This window comes from Cervus elaphus, chromosome 13 (assembly GCF_910594005.1).
Source record: "Cervus elaphus chromosome 13, mCerEla1.1, whole genome shotgun sequence".
In the NCBI taxonomy this organism is placed as follows: domain Eukaryota; kingdom Metazoa; phylum Chordata; class Mammalia; order Artiodactyla; family Cervidae; genus Cervus; species Cervus elaphus.
In genome coordinates this window covers 66322169-66350034 of record NC_057827.1, presented here as the reverse complement: position 1 = coordinate 66350034, position 27866 = coordinate 66322169, and the positions used below count along the sequence as shown (strand labels likewise).

At 57.1% G+C, this 27866-nt stretch overlaps 1 protein-coding gene across 1 annotated transcript; it reads right to left on the bottom strand.

Annotated features, from left to right (window-relative positions):
• Positions 1–42: 42 nt before the first annotated feature.
• HHIPL1 (HHIP like 1) lies at positions 43–27204 on the bottom strand. The gene is made up of 9 exons (XM_043921998.1): positions 26846–27204; positions 19485–20131; positions 16026–16169; positions 13026–13354; positions 12417–12543; positions 9742–9887; positions 6553–6634; positions 2992–3074; positions 43–1443 (listed from the first exon to the last, which is right to left on the bottom strand). Exons 1-9 carry the CDS (start codon positions 27125–27127, stop codon positions 923–925), a joined length of 2361 nt encoding a protein of 786 aa, XP_043777933.1. The 5' UTR covers positions 27128–27204; the 3' UTR covers positions 43–922.
• Between the last annotated feature and the right edge of the window lie 662 nt (positions 27205–27866).

Genomic DNA, 27866 nt, shown 5'->3' with positions numbered 1-27866 from the left:
CAGCTTCCAGGCCGGGGCGAGTCAGAGAAAAGAGGCGGGAAGGAGGGTTTGTAAACAGTCACGTTGTTGGCACAGCCCTGGGTGACAGAGCATCAGTAGTTTCGCTGGGTCCATAGCCTGGCCGGCCCCTGGAGTGGGGCCGGAGGAAGCAGAAGGTTCCCTGGGATTTCACTGAGGGGCTGGGGTGGGGGGTGGAGATGAGAGAGGTGGCCCTGGCACAGGCTTGAAAGTGGAGAGACCCGAAGCCTCACCAGCGACCGCAGTGCCTGGACTGGCTGGGCCCAGGAGGCTTCTCCCTGAAGTCACCTAGTGCCCCCTGCCTGCCCTCCCCAGGGCAGCCTGACTCCCATCGCCCACAGGTCACCCATCTGATGACTTCCCTTGTCCCCACTAGATGCCTTCAGGTTCTCCTCCACAACTCTGACTGCCAGGCCACTGGTCCACATCCTTTGGGTCGCATTTCTCAGGCCATGGTCCAGCTGGTCTGCGGGCCTTCCACTCCCTTCCCGAGCAGGGCAGTCCTGGTCCCCTCCCTCCATCCACCACCGGACCTCTGTTAATGCAGCCAGTGGTCAGGTCCACCCTTGAAGGGCAGCTGCCCTCGGTGCTCAGGGCTGTGCTCCTGGCCCGCTGCTTGAGATGCTTGGAGGTAAGATCACCTCCGCCCAGAACCAAGGCGCCCACAGGGACCACACCGACCCCCAGCACACACTCTGCCGCGTCCGGGTAGACGCAGGGGCAGAAACACACAGGGAACACGTGCGCACCGCACACGCCTCCCACGCATCCACAGGACAGCGTCGCAGATGGGTCACCCCAGGCACCCGCCCCACGTTCCGCTCCACCCTCGGACCCCGGCGCACGCACCAGGCGCGCGCCCTGGGTGGAGGGGCCTCCCGGGCTCCGGCCGGACGATGCTTGCCTACAGATCGGGGTCCTCGCGGCTGCACACGACGCCGGCGTCCTCCTGGTGCCCGCAGTTGTGTGAGCCCAGGCCGGCATGCGCGCACTCCAGGAGGTTGCGCTCGCTGCCCGTGCAGCGCACGTCGTCCAGGAGGATGGGCAGCGTGCGGCCCTCACCGAATTCGGCGCGCTTGGTGGCCCGCGCCGCGTACCGGAAGCCCAGCTGGCGGCACACGACGGCCGCCGCCTTGGTGTCCCATGCGTCGTCGCACACGGTGCCCCAGCGTCCCCCCGCGAACACCTCCACGCGCCCGCGGCCCGGGCTCAGGCCTGCCGGCCGCACCAGGCGCACTGCGCCGTTCGAGGGCTCGGGGTCGGCTGTGCCGGGCCGTCCCCGCCGCCGTCCGCTGCCCCGACGGCGCCCGGGCCGCGGGGTGGGCCGTGCGGGCCGCGGGGTGGGCGCCGGCGGAGCGGCCGTGGGCCGGCTGCGGCGGGGAGCCTTGGTGGGCCGTGGGGTGCTCTCCATCCTCCGGATGAACTCTGCACAGAGGAAGAGCGTGAGGTCAGAGGGACCCCGGCTGCCCCAGCCCACTTCAGGCCTCCACCCCGAAGGCAGACCCCAGAGAAAGATGTCCTGGTTCTGCCCTCTGCTCAGACCCTGAGAATGAGGTCCCCGACAGTGCTTCTGGGGTCAGCCTGACCCCACAGGTGCCAACCTGGAGCTGGGGCTAGGCGCTTCTCGGGTCATTCTGCAAACCCTGCTGCAGCCTTCACTGCCCAGGCCGCCTTCCCCCACCTCTGGACTCATCGTCCTCCCCACCCAGGCTCAACCGTCCTCCCCACCCTGCTCAACCCTCATCTGCTCCAGGCCTTTCCCAGCCTGCCCCCACCCCCTCCAGCTCCTCAGGGCTCTGGGTCCCGCACAACTTCTCCCATGGGGCCTGGGACACTAAATGACTTCTCTGTCTGCCCCAGCTGGGACAGGGCCTGGTCTGACTTCTCCTGTAGCCCCGGCATCCAGCACAGAGCCGGGACCTCACAGAAGAGCAGAAAACTGCCTCATGAGTGAGTGGAAAAGGGCCAAGGTTTGAAACCAAATGTGGCTAGAATTAACTCCCACCCCGAACACCCAGCTCCCCCCTTCCCCCAAAGTTCTCCACGTGGTGGGGCACCCCTTTTCAGGTCCAGGCACCCCCACCCGCCCTGCTGCCCAGTCTCCCCCTCTTCCTGCCCCCTCACCCCCAACTCCAGTCTGCCAACTGGAGACTTGCTGGGCACACTCAGCCCACTAAAGTATTTCCTTTGGCCCGCTGGGTGGTTTTTAAAATTATGAGCTGGTTGCCAATATTTTCAAATCAGGAGACTGTACAGTAACAACCCAAGAAGGCAGGGAGCATATCTGCTTGCTCAGCGTTAAAGCCCCAGATTGAAGCACATACATGTGCTGGATGGACGAAAGCATGCGTATCCTGCTTGACTTGAGAACTGGAAGGTCTGACTACACGGGGTCTGTCTCCGTTCCCACGTAGCTTGAGCCCAGTGGAACAGCCCCTCCTCGGGGCATACCCTCTTCAGAGGGCCCCAGATCCCACGGGCGGTCACTGTGGCCTTGCCTGGCCCCTCCGGAGGATTGGCACCCCTTCCCTCCCCACGAAGCTTGTCAGAAACAGAATCGGCTTAATAGCAGACCTGGCCCAATCGTCCCCTCCACCGGGTGCCCTTGCACCGAGAATAACTCTTTCCACTCTCGCTCAGATATAGATCTACCCCCTTTCTCTGTCCCCCCTAGAACTCTGAGTGAACCTTGCCTGGGACCCCCTATTTCTCCTTTTGTCACGGTGGTTCTGACCGCCTGCAGCGCCTCGGAGCCACTTACCGTGGCCTGGGACTGACACGCACCAGGGGAAGGGAGTCTCAGGAGTTCCGTGCCCTCCGAGCGTCTGCTGTGCCCCAGGCACAGTGCTGGGCACAGTGAGGGAGCCGAGGGAGGGCATCCAGACCCAGCTAGGAGCATGCACATCTGGGGGGCGGGGGTGGGCAAGTGTGGGCTGCAGAAGCCCCCTGTGTCTCCCGTTGGCAGGCACTTACTTTCTTTGGGCACGAAGTGGATGAGGCGGCTCCTGACCTTCACCCGGGAGGGCTGGATCTGACACTTGCCGGGTGGTGCCCGTCTGCCGACACACAGGACGTCATGAGTCACCCCAGCCCCCTGAGAGCTCACCCTGAGTGTGTCCCTCCGGTACCACCCACCCCCTGCAGCCACTCACGAAGGGGAAGGGCCGCCGTGCTTTCAGACCTGGGCAGGTGTGAATGGTAACAAGGGTGGCCATTTACGGAGCAGCACCCAGGTGGCTCAGTGGCAAAGAATCCGCCTACAATGCAGGAGACCTGGGTTCGATCCCTGGGTCAGGAAGATCCCCTGGAGAGGGGAAAAGCTACCCGCTCCAGTATACTGTATAGTCCATGGGGTCGCAAAGAGTCGGACACGGCTGAGCGACTTTCACTTTCACTTTCACCCAGGTGGCTCAGTGGTAGAGAATCTGCCTGCCAATGCAGGAGACTCCGGAGACAGAGGTTTGATCCCTGGGTCTCCAGGGAAGATCCCCTGGAGAAGGAAATGGCAACTCACTCCAGTATTCTTGCCTGGAGAATCCCATGGATGGAGGAGTCTGGCGGGCTACGAGAGTCAGTCACAACAGCACACTCCTGCTGCACCAGCCTCCCAGGCCCCAAGAGCCCACCCCCAGGACAGGAACACCCCTGAACAGCCTGCCGAACACCCACTCAGGCCTTTGCCTGAAGTGCACGAGGGCCCCGGTGGCCACTTCTAACTCAGGGCATGAAGCCTCCTTGGGATGCGATCAAACGTCACGCTCCTCCTCCCCAGCCTGCTGGGTCTGACTTCTGTAACTGTCACTGCAGCCCCATCCCTGCATCTTACCCTGGCCCCCGTCCCCCACAGCCTTTGAGGAGGGTCTCTCTCTGCCCCTCTGGTTCTGAGGTTTCTGGTGATGCCGAATCAAAGGGAAAGGTTAAGTCGATCTGAAGAATAAAGCCGGGCGGGGAGAGAGAGAGCCTCGGGGCTGGCGGCAGAGCTGAGGAAACTGGGGGCCTCGGAGCGCCAGGTTGGAGAGCGCTGGGAGAGAAAAGAGCCTGGGAAGGGTTGCCAGGGCTCTGAATTGGGTCTCCTTGGACATCTTGGAGGGGCACAAGGAAGGAATGGAATCCCATTTTAATGAGCTTCTGGCCGTTGATCTGTGAGTCTTTGAATGGGACCGACCCTATTCTGGGACCAGCCCACGTGGGTCCAAGACTTCAATGGGTCCCAGGAGCACGAGGGGAAAGCCCAAGGGCTGAGGCAGCCACGTGACCCCGGGCGGCTTTCAAACAGCCCCAGCAGAAGGGAGAAAGCGAGGGGGGACCTGGGCCACCCCCTGCCCCCGAGGCTGAAACACAGCCCGGTTCACATCCTTCTCCAAGCTGCAGAAAGGGTGGTTTTTCCGGCTGCTCTGAGCTCCAGATAATAGCCACACGCGTCAGACTGACCCAGCTGGTTTGTTCCTTAAGGAAATTATGTAAAAATTTTTTGTTTTGCCAAAGGGTAGGAGATGCACCCAGAAAAATCCCACAGTGGCTATGTTTGGGCAGAGGACCCCCACCCCACTCCCTCCACTTCCCATTTCTTCATTTTCCAAATATTCTGGTATGTGGCCCCTCTGCCATATGTTGTGGGTGCAAAAACTTACGTGGATTCCAAAAGAGCAAAGTGCAAGGGATGAGAAGGGTCAGAGGGTGCGGGAAAGGGGAGTCTAGCCTCTTGCCTGCTCCTCTGACCCATGAGACCTCGAGCAGAGATCCCTAAGCCTCAAGTCCCTCTGTTGTAAGCGGGTCGTGAGCCCAGGGAGCTGCAAGGGATGCGGGATCAATCCCTGGGTCGGGAATATCCCCTGGAGGAGGTGATAGCTACCCTTCCCAGGTGGCGCTAGTGGTAAAGAATCTTCCTGACAATGCAGGAGATGCAAGAGACACAGCTTTAGTCTGTGGGTCAGGAAGATCCCCTGGAGGAGGAAACGGCACCCAACTCCAGTATTCTTGCCTGAAAAATCCCATGGACAGAGGAGCCTGATGGGCTACAGCCCATGGGGTCACAAAGAGTCAGACACAACTGAAAAGACTGATCTTGCACGCATGAGCCCAGAAGGATGCTGTTCAGACTAAAGGAGTTGGTGGGTCTCAGGCAGTATCTGGCATGAATTAGGTGATATTTCCTTAGAGAAGCATTTTTCCCTTCCAAATTGGAAATAACCTAAATGTCCAAGGGATGGATAAGGCGGTCATGGCACAGTGACTCAACAGAAGATTATGCGGCCATCAAAAACGAGCCTTCCGAGGGTCATGTTGCAACATGGAAATGTTTATGCAAAATAAGGACAGACCTACAAAGAAAAATGCAAAGTTTGCATGTGTTCCTCCACAATGACAGCAATCCAAAGAGGGCCAGGACCTCAGAGGAGGGAAAGAAGCAAGCCCTTACGTTTTTCTTCATAGTTATGTCAATAACGAAGAGCTCTGTGCTTTCCACAAAACAGTGTGGTAAACGAGGAATGTCTGAGAGACGGTCATAGACCAGAGAATGCTAACGAGATATAGTAACTAAATACAACGTGGAATTCTGGATGGAATCCCAAAGCAAAGGACATGAGGGAAAAACCAGAGGAATCCTTTTTTTAAAAGTATGGCGGTGCCTGACTTTTTAAAAAGCATGGCATTTAATGAAGAGTAAAGCACCAGTATTGGTTCATTAACTGTGATAGCGTTAGTTGCTCAATTGTGTCCGACTCTTTGGGACCCCACTGATTGTAACCCACCAGGGTGCTCTGTGCATGGAATTCTCCAGGCAAGAATACTGGAGTGGGTTGCCATTTCCTTCCCCAGGGGATCTTCCTGACCAGGGAATTGAACCTGGTTCTCCTGCATTGCAGGAAGATTCTTTACCATCTGAGCCATCAGGGAAGTCCTTAATCATGACAAATGTATCATAATAATAGGGAATACTGAATGGTGGATATACGGGAAACTCTGTGCTATCGTGGCAACTTATCTGTAAAACAAACTGTTCTAAAATTTTAAAAAAGAATTTTTAAAAATGTGATGGTGGGGTCCACGGTTGTCAGTCCCCACTGGTACCTTTGGCACCTTTCTAAGGGTGGGAGCGTGCGTGCTAAGTTGCTCCAGCCCCACAGACTGTAGCCCTCCAGGCTACTCTGTCCATGGATTTTTCAGGCAATAATACTGGAGTGGGTTGCCATGCCCTCCTCCAGGGGAATCTTCCTGACCCAGGGATTGAACCTGCACTCTGGCATCTCCTGTGTTGGCAGGTGGGTTTTTTACCAATAGCGCCACCTATGAATACAGCTGGACTTTGAGGCTGGCAGATAGGTTCTGAATCTTAGATCTGCCCTTACCAGCAGTATGAGCTTAGCTAGTCACTTTCCCTCTCTGGGCCTCAGTTTTCTCTTCTGAAAAATGGGGGTGTTAATCACACCCACATTAGAATGTGATAGAGAGGGGAAATAAGGTAACGGAGGGGAGTGCTCCTGGCAGACAGAAGGAGCTCAGGCCCTCTGGGGGCGGGAGGCAGGTACTCACCTGGAAGGGTCGATCATCTTGTAGACCACCCCACGCGCCACAGTGGCACTCGGCACGCCTGTTGACATGAAGTACAGCTCCCCTTGAACGAGAAGCAAAGCAAACGGTGAGACGGCTGCCTGGAACACCATCCGGGCCAGCCCCACGCCCCCACCTCAGGCTCTGGGATGCACCCCAACCTCAGTGAGCGAGGAGGGGAGATGCTCAAGGTCAGTATACCTCTCCAGTCCCCAGAACGGGGAACTGAGGCTGCAAAAGGCATCCAGACGCATCCCGGGGTCTCTGCAGCACAGCCTCCTGGGGTGCTGGCCACTCTGTCCGCACCCACCCAGGCTCTGACCTCTGCCCATGCCTCCTTACTGGTGACCTCAGGGGCACCCAGGCCCCACCCCTGGTCCCTGCCTGGTCTCATGCCCAGCAGACACACCTCAGCATCATTGGGGGTCCACAACCCAGCTCCCCACCAACTGCTTACTGGTGACCAGCTTCCACATTCCCCCACGGGCTGCCTCGTAGGGCTGTTGTGAGGATAACAAGAGCATGGGGTACCTGCTCCATCAGTATGAACTATTACTGCCGTTGTTGTTATTGTCATTGGCACCCAGGGTCCAGGTCCCACCTGGCCCTTGGGGACAGGGCTCCCTCTCTCTCCACGGAGCAGCAGGCACCTCCCAGGCCAGTAGCAGGGGCAGAAGAGCACGAGCCTGGGAAGTCTCTGGTGTGAATCCCGGCCCCGGCACTTGCCCCACATGAGCTCTTGCAGCTCTGGGACAGCCCCCCTCAGCCTCAGTTGGTAGAGTGGAATTACGAGCACATGGACCCTGGATACTCTCAGGGGAATTGAGTTCTCTGCTCTCTCCTCACCGGTATCCCACCCCCAGCCCTTGCTGCCACAGGTACAAATGTCCAAGAAGTAGGTTTCATTATTCTCAATGTAGAGATGAGAAAATAGAGGCTCAGAGAGGTCAAGTGACTTGCCCAAAGTCACACAGCTGGTGAATGGTTAAGCAAGCCTTGAACTCAGAAACATCTGCTGCCCCCAAGCCCACACTGATGTAGGACACATAGTAGCTGGGAGGCCTAGACACAAGTCACTTGTGGCTCAATGTGATGGTTCAGCCATGCTAATACCTCCCATCCTTGTAAGAGGCAGCAAAGAGCTCTCCCAAGGATGGGGGCAGGGGTGGTTTCCCCAAGGAGAGGCTGAGACAGGCAGTGAGATGGGAGCTTGGAGGAAAGCATGACCCTGGTGACTGGTGCAGTCATGGAGGGCTGCATGATGGTGGTGTCTGAGAATCAAGACCCAGGAAACCTGGGGAAGTCTTGAAGGGGAAGGCACTTGAGAGGTGACCTGTGTAACTAGGTGACCCAGCTGTCAGGGGAGCTGGGGGCTGGGGAGGGCAGGGTGCTGAGTGGTCAATGCCTTCTGACTCCTCCCTCCAGGGGCCCCAGCCCTACTTTGGTGGCAGTGGTGGGATAGAATAGGCCCACAAGGTGGATGCACTCTGTGGGAGGGAGCAGGGTCCCGGCAAGCTGGTCCCTGCTGGAGAGCCCACAGGCACAGCCGTGAACATGAGCTGTCACTTCAGGCTTTGGGCTGTTTTCTGGAAAGAGGCCCTTGGGAGCAGCCTGGCTCCTCCCTGGCTGGGCAGCCCTCCTTGAACCTACACTCCAGGCCCTGGAGGAACTCGGGGTCCCCGCACATGCTGCCCCCTTGGCCTGGATGCACTTCTTCATCGGCTGCCTTTGCCTGACAGAGCTCCAGCTTGAGACCCTGCTCCCGGAGGCCTGGGTGGGGGGGCGGTGGGGCAGGCCGTGTCCAGCGCCCCTCCCCCATCCCAATACTGGGCAGGAAAAGCCAGCCTCAGTTCCCCCATCTGTAAGGTGGCAGCACTTGACTGGGTGCACTGTAAGGCCCCATCCAGCCTTAATCTGGGGGAAGCCATGGCCCCCCAGCCCCGTGCACAGTCAGGGAGCCCTGATGGCACTGCCAAGCTCTGCCCAGGGCCACGCCGTCCTCCTCCTGGTCTCTGCGGTGTGGACTGTCCCTGGAGGACACTGGGCCAGCAGAGGTCCTTGTTGTGCAATTTACAAGCATCAGAAGATCAAGCCGAGAGGCAGAGGCTGCAGGGAGCTGGGGCAGTTTGCAGGCCTCAGCTCCCCGGCTCTCGATGCCTTCAGAGGCCGCCTGCCTGAGCTCACCAGCATGCTGTCTGTCGGCCTGTCTGTCTTTGAGGCCTCCTCCTGGCTGTCCGTCCCTTGGTGTCACTCAGAAGGGCCCCCTGGGCCTGCCTCTGGGTCTGGGCTCTGTGGGGAGGGGGCACCCGGAAAGGGCACCCCCCCCTTCCAAAACATGTTAACCCCCTACTGACCAAAAGAAAAGGCTTTCAAGGGCCCAATGGGCTTGAGGAGGGCAGTGGGGGCTGGGGCTGCCCTTTTGAAAACTTAAATTCTGACGGGTGTCGGTTCAACAAAGGTTTCCCAGACTCAGGCCCGGGGGCTCTGGGCACTGGGCCCTGCAGGGGGACACCTCTCGAAAGGCCCTTGGGAGGGTGTTGCCTAGTAACCTGGCCAAGCATCCACCAGGCCCCACCAGGGGCCCCTCGGCTTTTGTCCAGGGACAATCCGGGGCCAAGGACAAAGGCGGGATCCAGCCCCCAGGGTCCTTCTTCCTCTCCCCTCCCCCTCTGCTCCTGGCAATGAAAACACAAGCGCCTGAACAGGGGACCCACTAACAGGCAAGAAAGCAGTGCCCAGCACTCTCCGAGGACAATGCGACTTCATCCATAGGCCCCAGTGCATTTGCCATCAGGAATCCAGGGTGCTAGGGGTCCCCAGGGAGGCACTCTCCCGCCACTTGCCTGCCTTTCCACCATCACACCCGTTCCTGGTCCCATAACCTCCCTGGACTCTTACCTGTGGGGTCACGTGATCCCTCCCAGTAACTCTGCTCATGGTGGGAGTAGGGGGCCACTGCTCCCACTTTCCAGATGAGGAAGTGGAAGCTCAGACAGGTAAGAACTGACACCCAGACAAGGCTCAAGACCTCTGAACATGTCACCCTCCAGCCTGAAGGTGACTCAGGCCTGAGATGCCATCCCGGGAATCCCAGGCCAAAAGGACCCCGGAAGCGGGGAGGTCAGTCCCAGGTAGGGGCAGCCCGGATGCAAAGGCCTCAGGAGCGCTCACCAGCCTCATCCTCGGCAAAGGAGATAATGTGTGGATAGTAGTTGTTGATGAGGCCTGGGAATGCGCAGGTCTGGCCACGGCCCATGCAGATCTCGCTGTACCGCCACTGGCCTGTCTCCAGGTTCTCCCGGAGGGACATCAGACGCCTGCAAAGGAGGATGGGCTGAGGGGTCCTGCCTGGCAGGGTGCCTGGGGGAAGCCCACCCACCAACCCATCCATCCACTCATCTGTTAGCCATGCAACCAGGACTGCACATAATATGCAGGGTCCAGTGCAAAATAAGCGTGCAAGGACCCTTGTTCAAAATGTACTAAAAGTTTCAAGATAGTGACGGCAGATCGTTAAACCGAGCGTGGACCCTTCTGAGCACGTCTGTGTAAGCGCACAGATCACACATCCAGGAAGCCTGCCCTGAGTGCTGTCTTTACTGAGCACACCTGCTATTGGGTCAGCCGAAAAGTTTGTTTGGGTGTTTCTGTTAGATGTTACGGAAAAGCCCAAACAAACTGTTTGGCCAACCCAATACACAGCAGGAGAAGCCTGTGTGCTTAGTCTGTGTGACCCCGTGGACTGTAGCCCACCAGGCTCTCCTCTGTCCATGGGATTCTCCAGGCAAGAATACTGCAGTGGGTTGTCATGCCCTCCTCCATGGGATCTTCCCAATCCAGGGATCCACATTGCAGGCGGATACTTTACTGTTGAGCTGCCAGGGAAACCCAGGAGAAGCATGTGGGTGAACAAGACTGACTTGGTTTCAGCCTTCTCTGTTCAGTTCCAACCACTGACCAGCAGGAGGCAGTCAGGAGCTGGCTTCCGGTTCAAAGCCTCCGAGGCTGCATAGACTTGGGTGCTGCCTCCACTTGGGAGCATGAAATGGAGAATCTGGGGGTTTTTTTGTTTTTTGTTTTTGATGTGGACCCATTTTTAAAGTAGTCATTGGATTTGTTATGGTATTGCTTCTGTTGTTTATGTTTTGGTGTTTCGGGGCCGCAAGGCACATGGGATCTCAGCTCCCCACCAGGGATGAATCCATGCCCCCTGCAGCTGAAGGCAAAGTCATGACCACTGGACCGCGAGGGAATTCCCGAAGTGGAGAATTTGGCATCTTCAGAATATGCTGATTTTATTGCTTCTCGGCCTTTTAGCTAAGATCAAGTGCAGAATATGCTGATTTTGTCCCTACTCCCTTCTACACTTGTCAGTCACCTACGGATACTTTCAGGCCCTGCTTAGTTGTCCCCTCCTCCTAGAAGCCCTCCTGACTGCTCCTGTGCTGGGCTTCCCCAGACAGCATGGGCTGTCTGAGGCCAGACTCGAGTGGACCAAGTGAGACTCACACCTGGCTTGGGTGTGAGGTGTTCTTCAACTTTGTTGCTCTAGCCCTGGCATGAAGCCTGACCCAGTAGCGGAGCTTGGGAAGTGCCAGCAAAATTCACTGAACTTCTGTATTCAGAAACACAGTGGCTTGGGCATTCCTGGGGTGGGGGTGGGGGGTGTAGCAGAAGAGTAAAAGGAGAATTGGGGTAAAAAAGAGAGGTTTCATCTAGACCCATTTTTCAGATGGGATAACTGAGTCCAGAGGGACACTCTCCAAGCTGGGAGAAGGACCCAGCCCAGGTCAACGTTTTCTGTCAGCTCTGGCTATAGACAAATGGTCACAAACCCACCCCAGTTCAGCAGCCTGCAAGAAGTAAGAATTCTGCCAGCCTCAGGCTTCCTTATTTCCTCTCTGAACAGAGACCCTGTTCAACTGCCCTTACGTGGAGAGGCTAGAGTGCAAATACTTAAGAACTGGTGATCCAGTGGTTAGGATTCCACACTTCTACTACAGGGGACCTGGTTCTGATCCCTGGTTGGGGAAATAAGATTCTTCAAGCTGCATGGTGCAACCAAAAAAAAAAAAAAAAATTCATTTCACATGAGGCTGGGAAGGTCCTGAGATCACCAGCAGATCCTTCCATTTTATTCATAAAACAAAACAATAACAAAACAAGCAGAAATTGGGCATGTTCTAGATTCTAAGTGCTGTATATGTATGAACAGGACTCAAATAAGCTTAGTAAGCAGGTACTATTATCATTTTGCAGATGAGGAAATTAAAGCTCAGAGAGGTGAAGCAGCTGGCTCAAGGTCACACAGCTAATAAGCGCGCCAGGCTTCGGACACAGGTCGTCTCAGCTATACTTGAAAACATCATGCCAGGTGTGTGGCTTCCCTGGGCCTCTCTGGGCCTCAGTTTTCCCCTCTGTACAATGGGAGAAACAGGTGTCATGAGGCTCTGTAAGCTCCCCTGGGGAAAGAGTCTGACCCATGTCAGACTTGGGAGGTGTGGTCTGCAACCCCCTCTGAAACCTGTTTGGGATGTGATTTATCCCACCCCCCTTTCCCCGCAACACACCCACCCCCACTCTGGGGGCTCAGTGGGTGGAGGCAGCATGGCCACAGAGCATGGGAATCGGGCAGCAAGGCTCCATGGGGCCCAGCGGGCAGACCTCAGCTGGAGCCCCGGGTGCCCTCTCTCCTGCAAGGTGACCTCTCTGGCCCATTGGCAAGCAGCGACAGGTCCTGGCTTCCAGGAGACGGATGACCCAGAGCCGTCAAAGGTGGTGTTCGGGTTCCCCGACCTTTCACCTCTGCGGTCCCTGACCCTCAGAACTGCTGTCCGGTCACTTACCCGCTCATGAAGTCTCCAAAAACGTAGAGGCCGTTCAGGTTGGGGTACTCGCAGCCCCGGTACACGTAGCCCCCAGTCACCGACTTGCCCAGTTTGTGCGGGTAGGCGAAAATCGGCAGCGTGTCATCTGCAGAGGAGACGCTGGGTGAGCCTGCCGGGGGTCCCGCCGAGGCTCCGTGGGTGGTCCTGAGTCCTGCCGGACCAGGGGGCGGGAGGGCCCCAGGAGGGTCGGAGATGGAGCCCCAGAGAGTCAACAAGAAAGGGTGATGCTTAAAGTTTGTAAGGTGGGGAGAGGGCAAGGGTTTGCCAGGCAGGAAGTGATTTGGGGAGGGCGGCGGGGGAGCCATTCCGGAGGGAAGAGCAGGCTAGGGAAGTCCGGGTGGGCGCGCGGCTGGCTACAGAAGGAGGCACAGACGCGCATCCCGGTGGGGGGTCGGGATGGGGCGGGATGGGGCGGGTTGTACCAGGATTGGGGGTCTTCAATGGTGCGGGGCGGTAGGTGAGGTTGGGGGGCCACCGAGGGAGGCGTGGGCGCACAGCCGTGGAGTGGGGGGTGGCAGATCTGGGGAGAGGGGTCCCCGGGGGCGCGGAGCGGGCGGGGGCGGTCACCGAGGGAGGCGTTGGCGCACAGCTTGCGGTCGTAGCACTCGTAGCCCTCGCGGGCGCGCCAGCCGTAGTTGCGGCCGCGCTCCACCAGGTCCACCTCCTCGAACTTGTTCTGGCCCACGTCGCCGCAGAAGAGGCGCCCGCGGCCCGCGCCCGTCGCCGGGTCGCCGCGGTCGAAGGAGCAGCGCCACATGTTGCGTACCCCGAAGGCGTAGACCTCCGGCCGCGCGGCGGGGTCGCCCACAAACGGGTTGTCCGGCGGGATGCGGTAGAGCGGGCCGCGCTCGTTGCGGTCCACGTCGATGCGCAGCACCTTGCCCAGCAGTGCCGATCTGCGGGAGAAAGCACCGACTGGGGCGGGGCTGGGGGTAGGGGGCCTGGAGCCCAAGGCCGCCCCAGGTGCAAGGCAAGCCTATGAGGCCAGAGACCCCAAGTTCAAGTCCTCAGCAGCCATGCACCGGCTGGGTAACCCCAATCATTCATTTGACATTATCAGACACCTTACCAGGCTCCATCCTAAGCGTTTGACTTACATACCATCTGTTGCTTTGTTTCATCCTCACAACAAATCTTTTAGGTTGTTGTTGTTTAGTCACTAAGTCATGTCCAACTCTTTCAACTCTCTGGACTGTAGCCTGCCAGGCTCCTCTGTCCATGGGATTTCCCAGGCAAGAATACTGGAGTGGGTTGCCATTTCCTTCTCCAGGGGATCTTCCTGACCCAGGGATCGAACCCTCCATCTCCTGCATTGGCAGGCAGGTTCTTTACCCACTGAGCCACCAGGGAAGCCCCAGTCTTTTAGGTAAGTGGGTGCTGTTGTGATCGCCATTTATTTCACAGACGGGGCAGCTGAGCTCAGAGAGGCCATAGAGCAACCCTAGTTGCCTCACCCCTCATAAACCGTAGGGCTGAGATCCAGCCGAGGTAGCCTGGCTGCAGAAACTCAAGCTCTTCACTGCACTTTCTGACCTCCCCAGGCCTTGGGGTTCTCTGCTGTAATATTAGATGGTCCCTCTCTTTCCTTGCAGGACTGTGCTCCCGGGTGAAAATGATACTAGAAAGATGATGCCTATTTACAGCTTACTTTCAGCACCTATCACAGCAACAGGCATGCAGTAGGTGCTCATTAAGTGTTTGGAGAGTGAATGAATGAATAACTGCAATCAAAATCAAGTGCTCCTTTCCAGAGTACAAGGGAGGGCAGGGAGAGAAGGCAGCAGATGTTAGCAGGAAACGGGAGGTGGGGTTCTTGCCTTCTCTCTCACACGCGCCCAGGGCCATCGCAGCATGTCAGAGGGCCAAACAGGCCTCCGAAACGGTTCAGTTCACCCCACACTCTACACACACCATCCTGAACCCAGGCTCTGAGGGGGAACAACCTGCCAGTCCCCCAGGCAGCTCTGGACAGGAAGTGAGGTCCCTTCAGGTGCCCGGCAACATCGGCTTCCGGGGCCTGGGAGCGAGACCTCAGCACGTTCCCTCCAGAGCCAGGTGGAACAGGGCGCTGAGGCAGCCCGGACCTCCACGCAGCCGCTGGGGTGAGCGGCTTCTTGGTCTCATTGATTGCAGGACAAAAGCGACACATGATGGAGTCTGTGACGTCCTTGAAGATGTGCAGCGTGGAACACACCCTCTTCATCTGTGAGTTTTTTTTACAGTATTTATTCATTTCTTTGGTTGTGTCTGGTCTTAGTTGAGGCATGTGGGATCTTTAGTTTGGGCGTGGGAACTCTTGGTTGTGGCATGTGGGATCTAATTCCTTGATCAAGGATTGAACTGCACTGGGAGCAGAGTCTTAACCACTGGACCACCAGGGAAGTCCCTTCATCTGTGATTTTTTGATGCACTTACTTACTGCAAGGTTTTCGCCTAGCATCTGGGTGCACTCCCTTTGGGCTGCTTTTTAAGGCAGGACTGGCTGGTCTGCCCATTTGATGCAACTGTGTACCCCACATTCTCACAGAGCATCAACACCCAAGCATTTCTGCCATCATTAAAGACACCACACAAGTGTCCTCTTTCATGATGATAAAATGCTCTCCCCCGCCCCAGTAGCTGCCCCACAGTTAATCCCCTACTGTGGACTTCTAGGTCCTGCTCCAGAGAGTTCCTCTGACACTCTCCAGCCTGCTCCACACCAAGCTACAGATTACTCCCCAGAGCCCACACACCACGCTCCAGGCTTTGATATGTAAGTGGGCAAAACTCATAGCAGCAAAATAATGTTTTAAGTCTTGTCCAATTATCCACAAATCCTTAATTTCTATTTTCTCAACTTCATCTCTAAATACATCCCAAACATGAGAAAGCTGCAGTGGTTCTTACGCTGTCACATATGAAAGCTCAAGTCACAAACTGGGAACACTTTAATTACTGTAATCAACATCATATGCGCTGTTTTTACTCTTTGGGCTGAGGAAGGTTTTGTGATTTTGGCCGAGAGAATGGAGGAGGTTGCCCTGAGACTCCTGGGCATCCTTATCTATACACTTGAGACTATGTGTGTGTGTGTGTGTGTGTAAGGAAGGGAATGGTGGCAGGCCATCTTCTCAAGTCCAGAAATGAAGAACTGAGAGCAAGACTCTGCTTCAATTTTGGGGTCATCTCGGGTGACCCTTGGGGTAGAAAACCCACATGCCCATCCATACAGCCCTGCTCCAGCCAGCTCACACTCCCCGTTTGGTCTGGGAAGCACCCCTTTCCTTCCTCTGGCTTCAGCAGTGCTGGGCGGACTTCAGAGAAAAATCTCATCTTCCCAGAGGCTCTGTGATGCCGCCTTTCAGGTACCCATCACCTTTATGCCTCATGACAAGCTTCCCCATGGAGATGATCATTATTCCTTTCTAACTGATAAAAGGAAGGCACTGGGTCCCCAGCTGGTTGGCTGCAGGCTGAGCTGGACCCAAAGCCATTTCTATTGCCCTAGTTTCGTGGCTGAGGAAGTCATTCCCCCTCCAGGAGAGTACATAAACCAACCCACCCACCAACCAAATCAGAACATACTTGTTTTGGGCGTTTCCAAACTTCCCAAAGGGGTCTCCGGCCATCCCGCCATCTCCGGTAAAGATGTAGAGGTACCCATCATCCCCGAAGAGCAGCTGGCCTCCATTATGATTCGAGGCTGGTTCTTCGATTTCCAGGATTATCCTAAGAGAAGATAAGCCATCCCACACACAAAGAAAATGTCAGTCAGAAACACAAAACAAGATCACAGCAATAAAACCTTCTCTCTTAGATGCCGTTTCGTAGTTGGACTTTCCATATCCTCTACAGGAGGTGATTCTTTTTTTTTTTTTTTTTTAAGGAGGTGATTCTTATAAGGATCTGGCAGGTTAGGAAGGGATAATTCACTTCACTGTGCCAATGAGATCCAAGAGGCTCAGAGAGGTTGAGCAACTTGCCCAAGGTCACACAGCCCATAGACAGCAGAGCTGGGGCAGGAACTCAGGACTTCTGGTTCCGGTCTAGTGCTTTTTCCACTGCTCCCCCACAACTAGCCCCTGCCTGTTATGATCAAGTGAAACCATTGACCCAGTCACTAGCACTACTGGTTTCTTCATCATCATAGCTCCCCACACACCAGCCACTTAAGCTGAGCACTTCTGACACAGTCCCTCATTTGTTATGGTTGCAACTTCTAAGGAGGCGGGCTGGATGGTGTGGCCTGTGCTCAGCTCCACACTCACTTCCCAGTGACCTCCTTTACTGCCAGGGAATCTTCCACCACACTGCCAGTCAGCTAGCTTCCAGTTAGGGCTTGCCAGGAGAGGGTGGCAGGCAAGGGGAAGGGAGGAGCCACATGTCCCTGGTTTCTGGCGCTGCCTCCGGAAGCAATGGTTGCAGGAAGGGCGACAGCACCTGGTGAATGTGGACGCCTGGCGTTCTGCCCAGACATCTGGGTACCAGGAGGGGCGAAACCCAGCAGCACCAAGACCTTTTTGCCTTGTGTTCCCCTCGCTTCTCACAAGAACTCATCTCTAGGGAACTTGACCCTCTCCTTTTCCTTCTCCAGCCCTCCCAGTACCTTTGTAGCCAACTCCCTGTATTAAATTCCCTTTGACCAAAATGCTTAGGCTAGTTTAGGTTTTCCAGGATTGGTGACTGACTGGCCAATCCTTTATTAATGCAGATAGGAAACCTGAGATACAGAAATGTCAGGTACCTTGACCCCAGGACTTTCGACCTTCAGAGCCAAGACCAGAAGCCTTTCTATTGTGAGACCAACACACATGACATGGGAACCACACACAATCCCCAAACCGGGTCCTCCATGGAAAGGACAGCCCGGACTGTTGGACATCCCTCTCCCATTGGGATCCTAGCCCTGAGAACAGAGACTGACAGCTGACTCAGGCAAGAATGACCGCTCATTCCTGGCTCTGCCTTGAGCCAGCCACGCCTACTTCCTCCCCTGCAAGAGTCAGGTCCTAGGCTTGAACTGTGAGGTCCCCAGAGGACCCTTGCTGAACCCTAATTCTGAAATATGTTCATCTGTATATTTTGTGTTCCACCTTCAGTCTTCATCAGGAATCCATTTTTTAAAGTCACCATTGAAGTCACATCCATTCTGTCCCTCTGTCTTCCCTCTGTGAGATTCACATGACAAACCTGGCCTCTCTTGGAGAATCAGTTGTGTGGCTTCATATATGATAACGAGAATTATGCTTTCCATTTTTGTCTTGGCTGCCAGGAAGCTCACAGGCAAAATCTATTAATACATTAGATTCTCACATTAGCCAGTTTGATTCCTTCTTTTTATACTTTCAGTGTCAAGAGTTTACAATTTTATCAAACACATGATGTGCTATTATTTGCTTATTTGCCCTCAGATCAGCCCTGGTCCTCCCCTTACCTGCTCTCTGCTTCAGAGGGCCAGCTCCTACAAACTACACTTCCCATGCTCCTTAGCTAACTGGCCTCCAGCTAGGTTCAGCCAAGGAAAGCATTGGCAGGAGACTGGAGTTGGGGGGGAGAAAGTGAAAGTGTTAGTCGCTCAATCATGTCTGACTCCTTGCGACTCCATGGACTGTAGCCCGCCAGGCTCCTGTCCATGGACTTCTCCAGGCAAGAATAGGAGAGTGGGGTGCCATTCCCTTCTCCAGGGGATCTTCCCAACCCAGGGATGGGAACCCTGGTCTCCTGAATTGCAGGCAGATACTTTACCAGCTCCTACAAATTACATTTCCCATGCTCCTCAGCTAACTGGCCTCCAGCTAGGTTCAGCCAAGGAAAGCAGGAGATGGGTGGGGGAGGATTCAGGGGTACTTCTTCCTCCCCCCTCTCTCTCGGCTTCAGGCAGTGTCTTGGCAGTAGCTGCACCTCTTCCCTGGCTCCAGCTGCCCCCACCCAGGCCCACCATGGTTCCAGCTCCTACCCAGCGGCCCCAGCTGAGGGGCTCCAGGAGCCCTGCCTCTCGCAGTCCAAGAGGTGAAGTCAGCTCCCTTCAGTTGCTGAACTCGGGGCTGCCTCCCTTCTCCCCCGCCTCCCCCCACTTCTCATTCATCATTTCCAACACCTGAGGAACTAATTCCCAGTATCAAATTCTGCCTATTTGAATTACCTGGCACGGGACTTATTTTCCTGTTGGAGACAGATTATGTATGCCCTTCACGCCAGGCTAGGTCAAAAATTGTTCGTGGCTCAGTCGTGTGTGACTCTTTGCGACCTGGTGGACTCCCCCCGCCCCCGCCCCCGCCCCCGCCCCCCCAGGCTCCTTTGTCCGTGGAATTCTTCCAGGCAAGAATACTTCTCCAGGGGATCTTCCCAACCCAGGCATCAAACCAGGGTCTCCTGCGTGGCAGGCAGATTCTTTACTGTCTGAGCCACCATGGAAGCCTGTGTATATCATGTGCATATTAAGCCCTGTCATACCTGTTTTGAAAACAGTTGGAGCATAACTAATACCCAAAGAGCAGGCTGGGTATTGGGAGGAGCAGAAGCCTGGAGGCAAAGAACGGATAAACCTGCAGTTGGGAGGGTGGGAAGGAGCAATTTGCCTGGGGGTGGAGTGTGGAGGTGACAGGTGGGAGGTGGGGGCCAGCCAGGTGAGAATGGCCCCTCCGGGCCAGAGCTGGGCGGGTGGGAGCAGTGGATTGGGCCTGGGAGGGAAGCAGACAGATCAGAGTTCCAGCTCTGACACTTCCTAGCTGTGTGACCTAGCAGTCCCTTCACCTCTCTGAGCCTCCACTTCCTCATCTGTAAAATGGGGCTGTATGAGAACCAAATGAAAGGAACCATCTAAAGTACCTGATCCAGGAGCTGGACTCAAGTCCCCGTGATGTATGTTTGGCAACTGCCCCTCCCCTGAACTCCTAGGGGACTCAGCCCCCTTACTAGGTGTGACAGTCAAAATATTTCACACCCCTCGGGGCGCAGCGCAGATCCAATGGACCACTGCTGGTGCGCTGCCTTGCCGGATCTCAGCCCCGCCCCCTCCCGGCCTGGGCTCCCGGGGAGAACCACCTCTCCGAGTCGTGGTCCACAGCGTTGACGTCATCCTCCGAGACCCTGAACTCGCTGATGCGGATCCACTCGTCGAAGCCGACGCCCACCGAGTAGTAGACGTAGAGCTTGCCGTTGTGCCGGAAGCTGGGGTGGAAGGCGAGGCCCAGGAAGCCCCGCTCATCGCCCTCCCAGGGCGAGGTGAGCACCGCGCGGCTGATGTTCAGGAAGGGCTTCTCCAGCCGCGAGCGGTCGGGCAGGTAGACCCACACCAGCCCCAGCTGCTCGGCCACGAAGAAGCGGTGGGTGCCGTCCCGGGCATGGACCATGGCCACGGGGTTGCGCAGCCCGTTGGCCACCTCCTCCAGGCACAGCTGCAGGCAGCCCTCGGCGTCGGCCACCACGCGGCCCAGGTTGGAGTTGAGGTTCTCGTTGACCAGCAGGCGCGGGAAGCAGTAGTCGGTGTCGTCCAGGGACAGCGAGCGGCACAGCTTGGCGCGGTTGCCCTCCAGCGCCCAGAGCTCGCGGTCCGGAGACAGGTGCCGGAAGAGGCCCCGGCACGTCTGCCACATGTCCAGGCAGTAGTCCTCGCAGAGCCCGGGCACCGTCCGCAGGGGCGTGGACGGGTCCTCCGCGTCGTAGAGGTGGGCCGCGTAGGGCGAGCATTCCTACGGAGACAGGCACGCGCAGGGGTGCTCTGGGGTGGGCTCACCAGCCATGTGACCGCGGGCGGTTCACCCCATCTCCTAGAGCCTCAGTCTGCTGATCTGTAAAATGGGAAGACGCCATCTGTCTGTTCCACCCACTGTCTCGACTACAGCGCCAGCTCCAGGGGGCCTGCATCTCCTCACCTTCCTCCTTTCTCTTGCCTTGATGCTTCTGTTAGAATAACCACACTATGACTGCTCCTGCTACTAACAACATCAGGAGCTACTCTTAAGCACCTATTGTCTGCCAGAAAGGATCAGAGGCATTTTAATACATTTTTTCTTTTATTTATTAAAAAAAAAAATATATATATATATATATATATATATATATATATATATATATATATTTGGCTGCACCGGGTCTTAGTTTTGGCCCTCAAGATCTTCAGTTGTAGTAGTGATCAGGCTTCCCTGGTGGCTCAGATGGTAAAGAATCTGCCTGCAATGCAGGAGACCAGGGTTTGATCCCTGGATCAGGAAGATCCCCTGGAGAAGGAAATGGCTACCCACTCCAGTACTATTGCCTGGAGAATTCCATGGACAGAAGAGCCTGGCGGGTTATAGACCATGGGGTCTCAAAGAGTTGGACACGACTGAGTGACTAACACATGTGAACTTTTAGTTGCAGCATGTGGGATCCAATTCCCTCACCAGGGATCGAACCTGTGGCCTTCTGCATTGGGAGTGCAGAGTCTTACCTACTGGATCACCAGGGAAGTTCCACTTTCTCTTTTAATATGCTGCCTCCACCCTATACCTCCATGATTCACTCCACTTTTTTTTTAGATTCCTACTCAAGGGGCACCTCCAGGGAGGTCTTCACTGACCACCCCGTCCATCACCCCCATTTCCTCCTGGCCTCTGTTTTGGCTTAAAACAGAAAACCATAAAAAAACAAACACTGTAACGTTCCCTGATAATATAATAAAAATCAATGGGTTTACATGTTTATTGTCTGCCTTCCGCAGAACCTAAATTCCATGAGGGCAGGAATTTTGCCTGCGTTGGTCCCTGTCGTAACCCAGAGCCTGAGATGGTGTCTGGCATATAGGAGGCCCACGGTGAATACCTAGGCACCATGCTGGACACTGATTCACCCTGAGCAGCCCTGTGTGGGAGTAAGTGCTCCTCCCTCCATCATTTAATCCCCACAAGAGCCCACGACGGGGCGCTCCCTCCTGCACATGGGGAGACCGAGGTGTGGGTCCCCCAGTGTCACTCAGTACCATTCGGTAAGCATGGAGGATGTGGGTTTGGTCTCAGGTGGACTCCATCCCCCCAGCACCAGGGAGGTGACGCGTGTACACATGTGAGTACCTTGATTACACTCCTGCCCCCACGTCCCCCTGGCCACCAGGACTCGCTTCCTCCTTCCCTCTGACCTTGGGTTCGGCCCCTCCAGGCGGGGCCCTGAGCCTGTCCCCTGCGGCCAGACCAGATTCTCTGTGAGATGAATCAGATCCGCTCCTCCTCAGCTCCCCCTCCCCTCCAGCACCTCTTCAGACCCTCTTGACCTCGCTGGCCCCTTTTCCGGCTCTGCTGGGCTGTGACTCCACCGGGAAATATCCAACAGCTATGGCTCCCCCCTCCGCCGCCCCCTGGGGGCTTCCCCATTGATGAGACACTTGGGACCCCACTCAGCACCTTCGTGGGCAGAATCTGGAATGTGGAGGAGTTAAGGCCTGATGTGGCAAACCTTGGGCCCCTGGGAGCAGGAAGCTGATGGAGAAATTGTTCTGTTTTCCTCTGGGCTCACCCCCGCCCTCCCTGGGCCACGTCTGATCTGCCATCTATATGGTTTCTTGGACCCGTGGTCTTGCCAGCTCAAGCATCAGTCACATTTGGCAACAGCCAACTTGCAACTGCATCCTTGATGGGTCTCCTTCTGCCCCTGGTCACTCCTGCTGGCAGGGTCCACTCACCCTAAGAAGGAGAAAAACCCATGAACTATGGCCCAGGTTCTGCTCTCTGAGAACCCACGTGGAGACAAACAACGTGACCAGGCCTCTCCCAGCTTCGAGATCCAGAACCCACCATTTGAGAGCTGAAAGCCCCCTCCCAACCACCACCCCCCAACCCAGAGCAAAGGTCTCACCACTCCAGGCTCTCTAAGGCCGTCTCTCAGCTAGAGCCTCTGACGGAGCCTATTTAATTGTGTCTGTGTCTGACAGCCCCCACCCTCCATCCCCCACCCCACCATTAGCTCACCAGGCCAGGGCCTGTGGGTCTGACTCAGCCCCAGGCCCCCGGAAGCCTCCAGGGATGCTCGTCCCCCAGTAGGGGAGGCACAGACAGGCCCACGCGGCCCGCTCCCAGGCAGGGCCCGGCTGGGCTCCCACCGGAGGCCCCCAGGGGCCGTGGGTGGCAGGCTGCCCTCTTGGCTGGGTTCTCAGGCTCCTGGCCAGAGGCCACACCCTCCTTTTACACGATTGTGGCTTTTGGCCACGCCGTTGGCCTGTCCTCCTGGCCTGTCTCCTGCTACCGTGGGGCTGAGGGCCACTGGGTGACGCGCTTGTGGTCTGGTGAGCACCGTCTTGGGCCCAGACGGGGAGGCCGTGTTCCATGTGTTCCAGACGGCCCGGCCCTGGCCTGTGTGCGTGCCCCCTCTCTCACATTGCCCCTGGAGGCCCCGTGAGTCCCGCCAGCAGCTGTGTGTGGACCAGGGAGGGTCTGTGTGCACACACAGCTCATTTCTGCTTTGCGAGGTAGGGTCATGGTGATTCCTACTATATACGAGAAGCTGAGGCGTCAAGAAGGCCACAGGCCAAGAAGTGGCCAAGCCACAGCTCAGACCCGGATCTCAGGACACCCAGACCAGGGCTCTTTTCAGATTACTCAATGGAATTTCATTCAACAATGTTTACTGCCTTCAGACTCCGTGCCAGGCACTGTCCTCGGCTCCAGAGACAGTGGGCAGCAGAACAGACTTCTGCAAGCCAATCTGAGTGCCCTCCACGCACCAGAACCCAACCCACAGGACTTCCCTGGTGGTCCAGTGGCTAAGACTCCACACTCCCAATTCAGGGGGCCCAGGTTCCATCCCTGGTCAGGAAACTATATCCCACATGCGACAACTGACATCTCACGCCACAACTAAAATTCCTGTGTGCCACAACTAAGAGCTGGCACAGCCAAATAAATAAACAGCAAACAAAAAAAAGCAGCTGGCCTCAGAGTGGTCAGTGGGGGGAGGCAGCAGAAAACTCATGGAAAACCAACCCAGTATCACATTGCTTAGCTGTCTGAGCCTTTCAGCACAGGGACAAACAGCCTGCCCACATTACTGCCCAAGGTTGCCTCTGTGCGGTTGCTGACACTCATGACCCACGGCCCAGAGTCCCAAAGGCTTCTTATGTCCATCGTGTCATCTACTCTTTAGGAAGACTGAGTCTTTTTTTTTTTTTTCTGGTTGTGCCACGTAGCTAGTTCCTTGACCAGGGATCAAACTCTCAGCAGTGAAATCACGGAGCCCTAACCACTGGACCACCAGAGAATTCCCCAGGAAGACTGAGTCTTTGTAGACAGTATTCACTTGTAGGACATTCCCTCCTTGCCCACTTTTGCATCTGGCAAACTCCTATGCATGCCTCAAAGCCCAACTCAGTAGCCTTCTCTTACACCTCTGTCCCCTGACTCCCCCGGCCCTTGTGGATGCTCCTACCCCTCTCCATCCACATCTCAGACAGAACATTCACCTAAATGTAGTTCTGTAGCTTGCAGCGGGAGCTCTCTGTTTCTGCTGTCACCTCCCCATTGTTCAGGTGGTCTGCTTGACTAGGACTTAGTTATCTCTTTTTGTGTCTGTCCACCCGCTAGGCTGTGGGACCCTTCAGGGCAGGGATCCCAGGGCCCAGCACACGGCGAGACTTCAAGAAGGCAGGCAATATGGCAAAGTGATTGAGAGAGGGGTTCTGGAGTCAGAGCACACGGGAGACTAAATCTACCATTCCCTGAGCGACCTCGGGCAAGTTTCTTAACCTATCTGTGCCTATGTCCCCATCTATAAAAGGGAAAAAAATTTCCAAGAGAAATAAACTGAAGCACAGAATTATTGGGAGAAATAAACTGAAGTGATACATGTGTTTTCTGAGTAAGGGCTCAAACAATATGGACGATTCAGAGGCAGCTCAGTGTTCCCTCCTCCAGGAAGGCTTCCCTGACTTTTTCAGGGCAAGCTCTGCCTCCATGGTGACCTGTGGGGAGCCTTTGGCCCATTCTGATAAGTGTCTCTGTGTCTCCTGAATTGAACAAGGAGACTTTTGAGAACTGGGTTTGTGACTGGCCAACTGCCCCTGGGCCCAGCACCCCGCACAGGGCCAACTCCTGACAGGCTCCGAAGCACTCTCTGCCCAGGGGCTGCGCTTGCAGAGCGTGTTGTGCACAGACTTCTATCAGAAACCAGGCTTTGATGACATGGGGTACTTAGAGGCCATCACGGTCACATGGAAGTTTGTTGCATGGACTGGCTCTAATCAACCTGGAACCTGAGCTACCACATGTCACAAGCTCTCTCTTCTCCTTCCTACGACATCAGACGGACCAGGGCAAAGCCTCAGGAAAGGGTCTGAAGGGGCTGGGAGGAACTACTGCCCTCTGGCTAGGTAGCCCTCATGGGCATCTGGAGGAGTCGTGGGTGTCAGATGGGCGCATGTTCTGGGGGGACTGTGGGCACAGGCATGGTTTCATGGTCTCTTTTGCCATCAGAGTCCAGGCAGATGTGAGTGCCTGAATTCCATCACTGACTGAAACTTGTAAACAAGGCACCTCGGCCCCCTCCCCTGGTGGAAATCAGGAGGTGCTGAGTCCAGACACCGCCTTGGCTTGCTGGGAACACTGTCCCCAGTCCAGCGCTCTCCCTCCCTCCCACGAGGCCCTCCAGGGAAACCATGATCCAGCCCCCGCTGCACTCTCCAAGCTCGCTCCAGACATGAGGTCACTCCCAAGACGCCCAGGGTGAGATGCTAGCAGCCATTCTACCACAGCTTGCTCAAGGCCAGGCCGTGCTGGGACGGCTCCCAAGGACAGAGGGGAGCCTCCTACCAGGGGGAGGGTAGCGGGACTGGCCCTTCCCTTCTTCCTTCGCAGACCTGCCTACCTTCAGTGCCCTGCTGAGCCTGGAACATAGTAAATGCTCAATTAAAGCAAAAAGGCAAAAAAACCACGGCATGGATGCATGAACTCTTTCACGTGACTGACACGCAAAGATCACAGAATCTGATCCTCCAGGGCCCCCAGATTGGCAAGGGAGGTGGGCGCTTGATCGCACCATTCTTGCTCCCCTGAGATGCCCAGTGCGGGGGCTCGGGGGAGTCCACCAGTAGAGAGAGCCCTCCCAGCCCCTCTTATTTCTTGCTGAGATGACGGCTCACTCACATGGGCAGTGAGTGTGGGCCACGCATCACCATGGCCACTTCCGGGTTGTATGATCACCAGGCCAGTCCCTGCCTCTCCGGGCCTTCCCTGAGTCAGCCTCTGGGCCCCCCTCCATCCCCGCTTGGGGCTGGGTGGCCACCGGGGACCAAGGAGGCTCTAGAGAAATCCAGGCAGAATGGCTCACTGAGCTCTGAGTGTGTGTCATTCAGTCTTCATGGCAAGCGGGGGTGGGGTGGGGGGAGGGTGGGGAAACTTAGACCTCCCCCAGTGTAAACATGATGCAACTGAAGTGCAGTGATGACCTGTCCGGGGTTGCAAGGCCGGGAAGTGGCAGAGCCAGGATCAGACCCTAGCACGTCTGAATCCAAGCCAGCGCCGGGTGGCCCCGCTCCTCCCACCAGCACCTGCCCCTGACGGCAGAAGGCTGGGACTCTGTGCTGGTAGACAGGACCCCTCCACCCACGGGTCCTCTCACTGCCCGGGGCTGGGCCAGGGCCAGCCTTTGGACTTCTCAGCCTTGACCCATTACCCACCAGGGGTTGGGGTCATCAGGCACTCTGGAGTCAGGAAAACGAACAACTGAGGCACAATCTGGTGTGAGGAGAAGCCCAGGTTCAGCCTTCAGAGGGGGGATGGGGGCCAAGAGGCTTCACCAAAGGGATGTCTTGGGTGGTCTCCGAGGATGAGAGAGCTCACGTTGGGTGGAAGCACCATCCCAGGGAGAGGGCACAGCACGAACCTAGGGGGTCTGGAACCGCCTGGCACAGCTCACTACCGGGGTCACCCAGGATAGGAGACCCAGGGCGTGTCAGGGTCCCACAATACGGAGGGGCCCTCAGACTGCTCCTTCAGGTTGGGGGGAATGGCCCTCATTGGGAGCAGGGTCCCTCACACCCCTCGACAAACCCAAGCCCAGCGCGACGATCATGCCCTCTGCAGGGGTCGGTGGGCGCCCAAATCTCCCCGGGGGCAACGCAAGGGAGCTCGGAGCAGGACAAAAGCTTCCCATCCTGGATCTTGGACAAGGGCAGGGCTCTCCGGGGCCGGGGCACTGGGGACATCTTTAGGCGGTGCCAGGGCAGAAGAGCCCCCCAGACTCGGAGGGAGTAATGATTTCATCAGGTGGAGAAACCGAGACCCAGAGAAAACCTAAGTCACAAAGTTAGTGATGGCAAAGCCCACACCGAAGCCCGATGCCCAGTCTCGATCCTCCTCGCCTAGTAGGGTTGCCACCGCCGCCACCCTCGCATCTGGGACCGAGGCCCCGGGCGCGCGCCCTCCCGCCGCGCGCCCGCTCACCTGGCAGAGCAGGTCGAGCGCGTAGCCGGCGCACTCGGCCCACATCGCGGCGTCCACGCGCGCCGCCACGGCCCCGAAGCGCCGGGCCAGCGCCGCGTCCTGCTCGGGAGTGCAGCAGCCGAAGGCCGAGTACTGCGCGCAGAAGCGCAGCGGCTGCGGCGGCCGGAAGGGCGGCCTGAAGTCCAGGCACTGCGGGTGCGCCGCGGCCCCGAGCGCCCGGAGCGCCAGCAGCGCCAGCAGCGTCCCGGCCCCAGCCCCGGCCCCGGCCCGCCGGCCCGCCATGCCGCCGCCCCGCTCCGCCCCGGCCCGGCCGGCGGAGGAAGAGGCGGAGGGAGGCACCCCCGGCCCAGTGCGGCCCGCGAGTAGCCGCCGGCCGCGCCCTGAGCGCCCGCCTCCCGCCCAGCCGGCAGCCTCCCGGGACGCCCGCCCCGCAGAGCCTCGGGCTGGGAGACCTGGAGACCTCCCGTGCTAGGAGGTCACCTCTGGCCCGGGACTGAGCGCCGAGGGGCGCGGTGCCGAACTCGGCGCAACCTCCTGGGTCGGGAGTCTTTCCGATTACTGATTACCGTGGCGGTGACCTGGCCTCCTGAGGCTGAGTGCGGACTGCGTTTCGCCTTTTCATCTGGGATGCAGCTGTCTCCCCCCGGGGGTTTTAGCCCAGGAGGTGCGGGAGACTCTGACTGGGCGAGGGGAGGGACACCATGGGGCCCGTGGTGGAAAATCTCACAAAATCACTTAAAATGGGAGCACAGTCATGTAAATGGGTGGTTGCGCTGCCCTGGGACTCACAAGGTGGGGAGGGAGGTTGGGGCCGCCTCAAGAGTCCACCGTGGACCCCACCCCAGGCTTCTTCCCCTTCTCCTCTCCTGGGCAGCTGACTCCGGACAGCCTGGCACTGCGAGGCCTCCTCCCTCTGGCTCTTGCATACCGCCTGGGTGGGCCTCCACTGTCCACCCTCCAGCTTGTGCTGGGCATCACCACCCGGGTGTTGGGAGGGGCATCCACAGCAGCCCTGTTCCTC

Excerpts from the sequence above, each read along its gene's own strand:
- HHIPL1 (XM_043921998.1), bottom strand. The coding sequence starts at position 27,127 with ATGGCGGGCCGGCGGGCCGGGGCCGGGGCTGGGGCCGGGACGCTGCTG. Across the intron at positions 16,170-19,484 it reads GTGGACCACGACTCGGAGAG|GATAATCCTGGAAATCGAAG; the intron begins GTGGTTCTCCCC and ends ATCTTCTCTTAG. Across the intron at positions 3,075-6,552 it reads AAGATGATCGACCCTTCCAG|ACGGGCACCACCCGGCAAGT; the intron begins GTGAGTACCTGC and ends GTGTGTCGGCAG.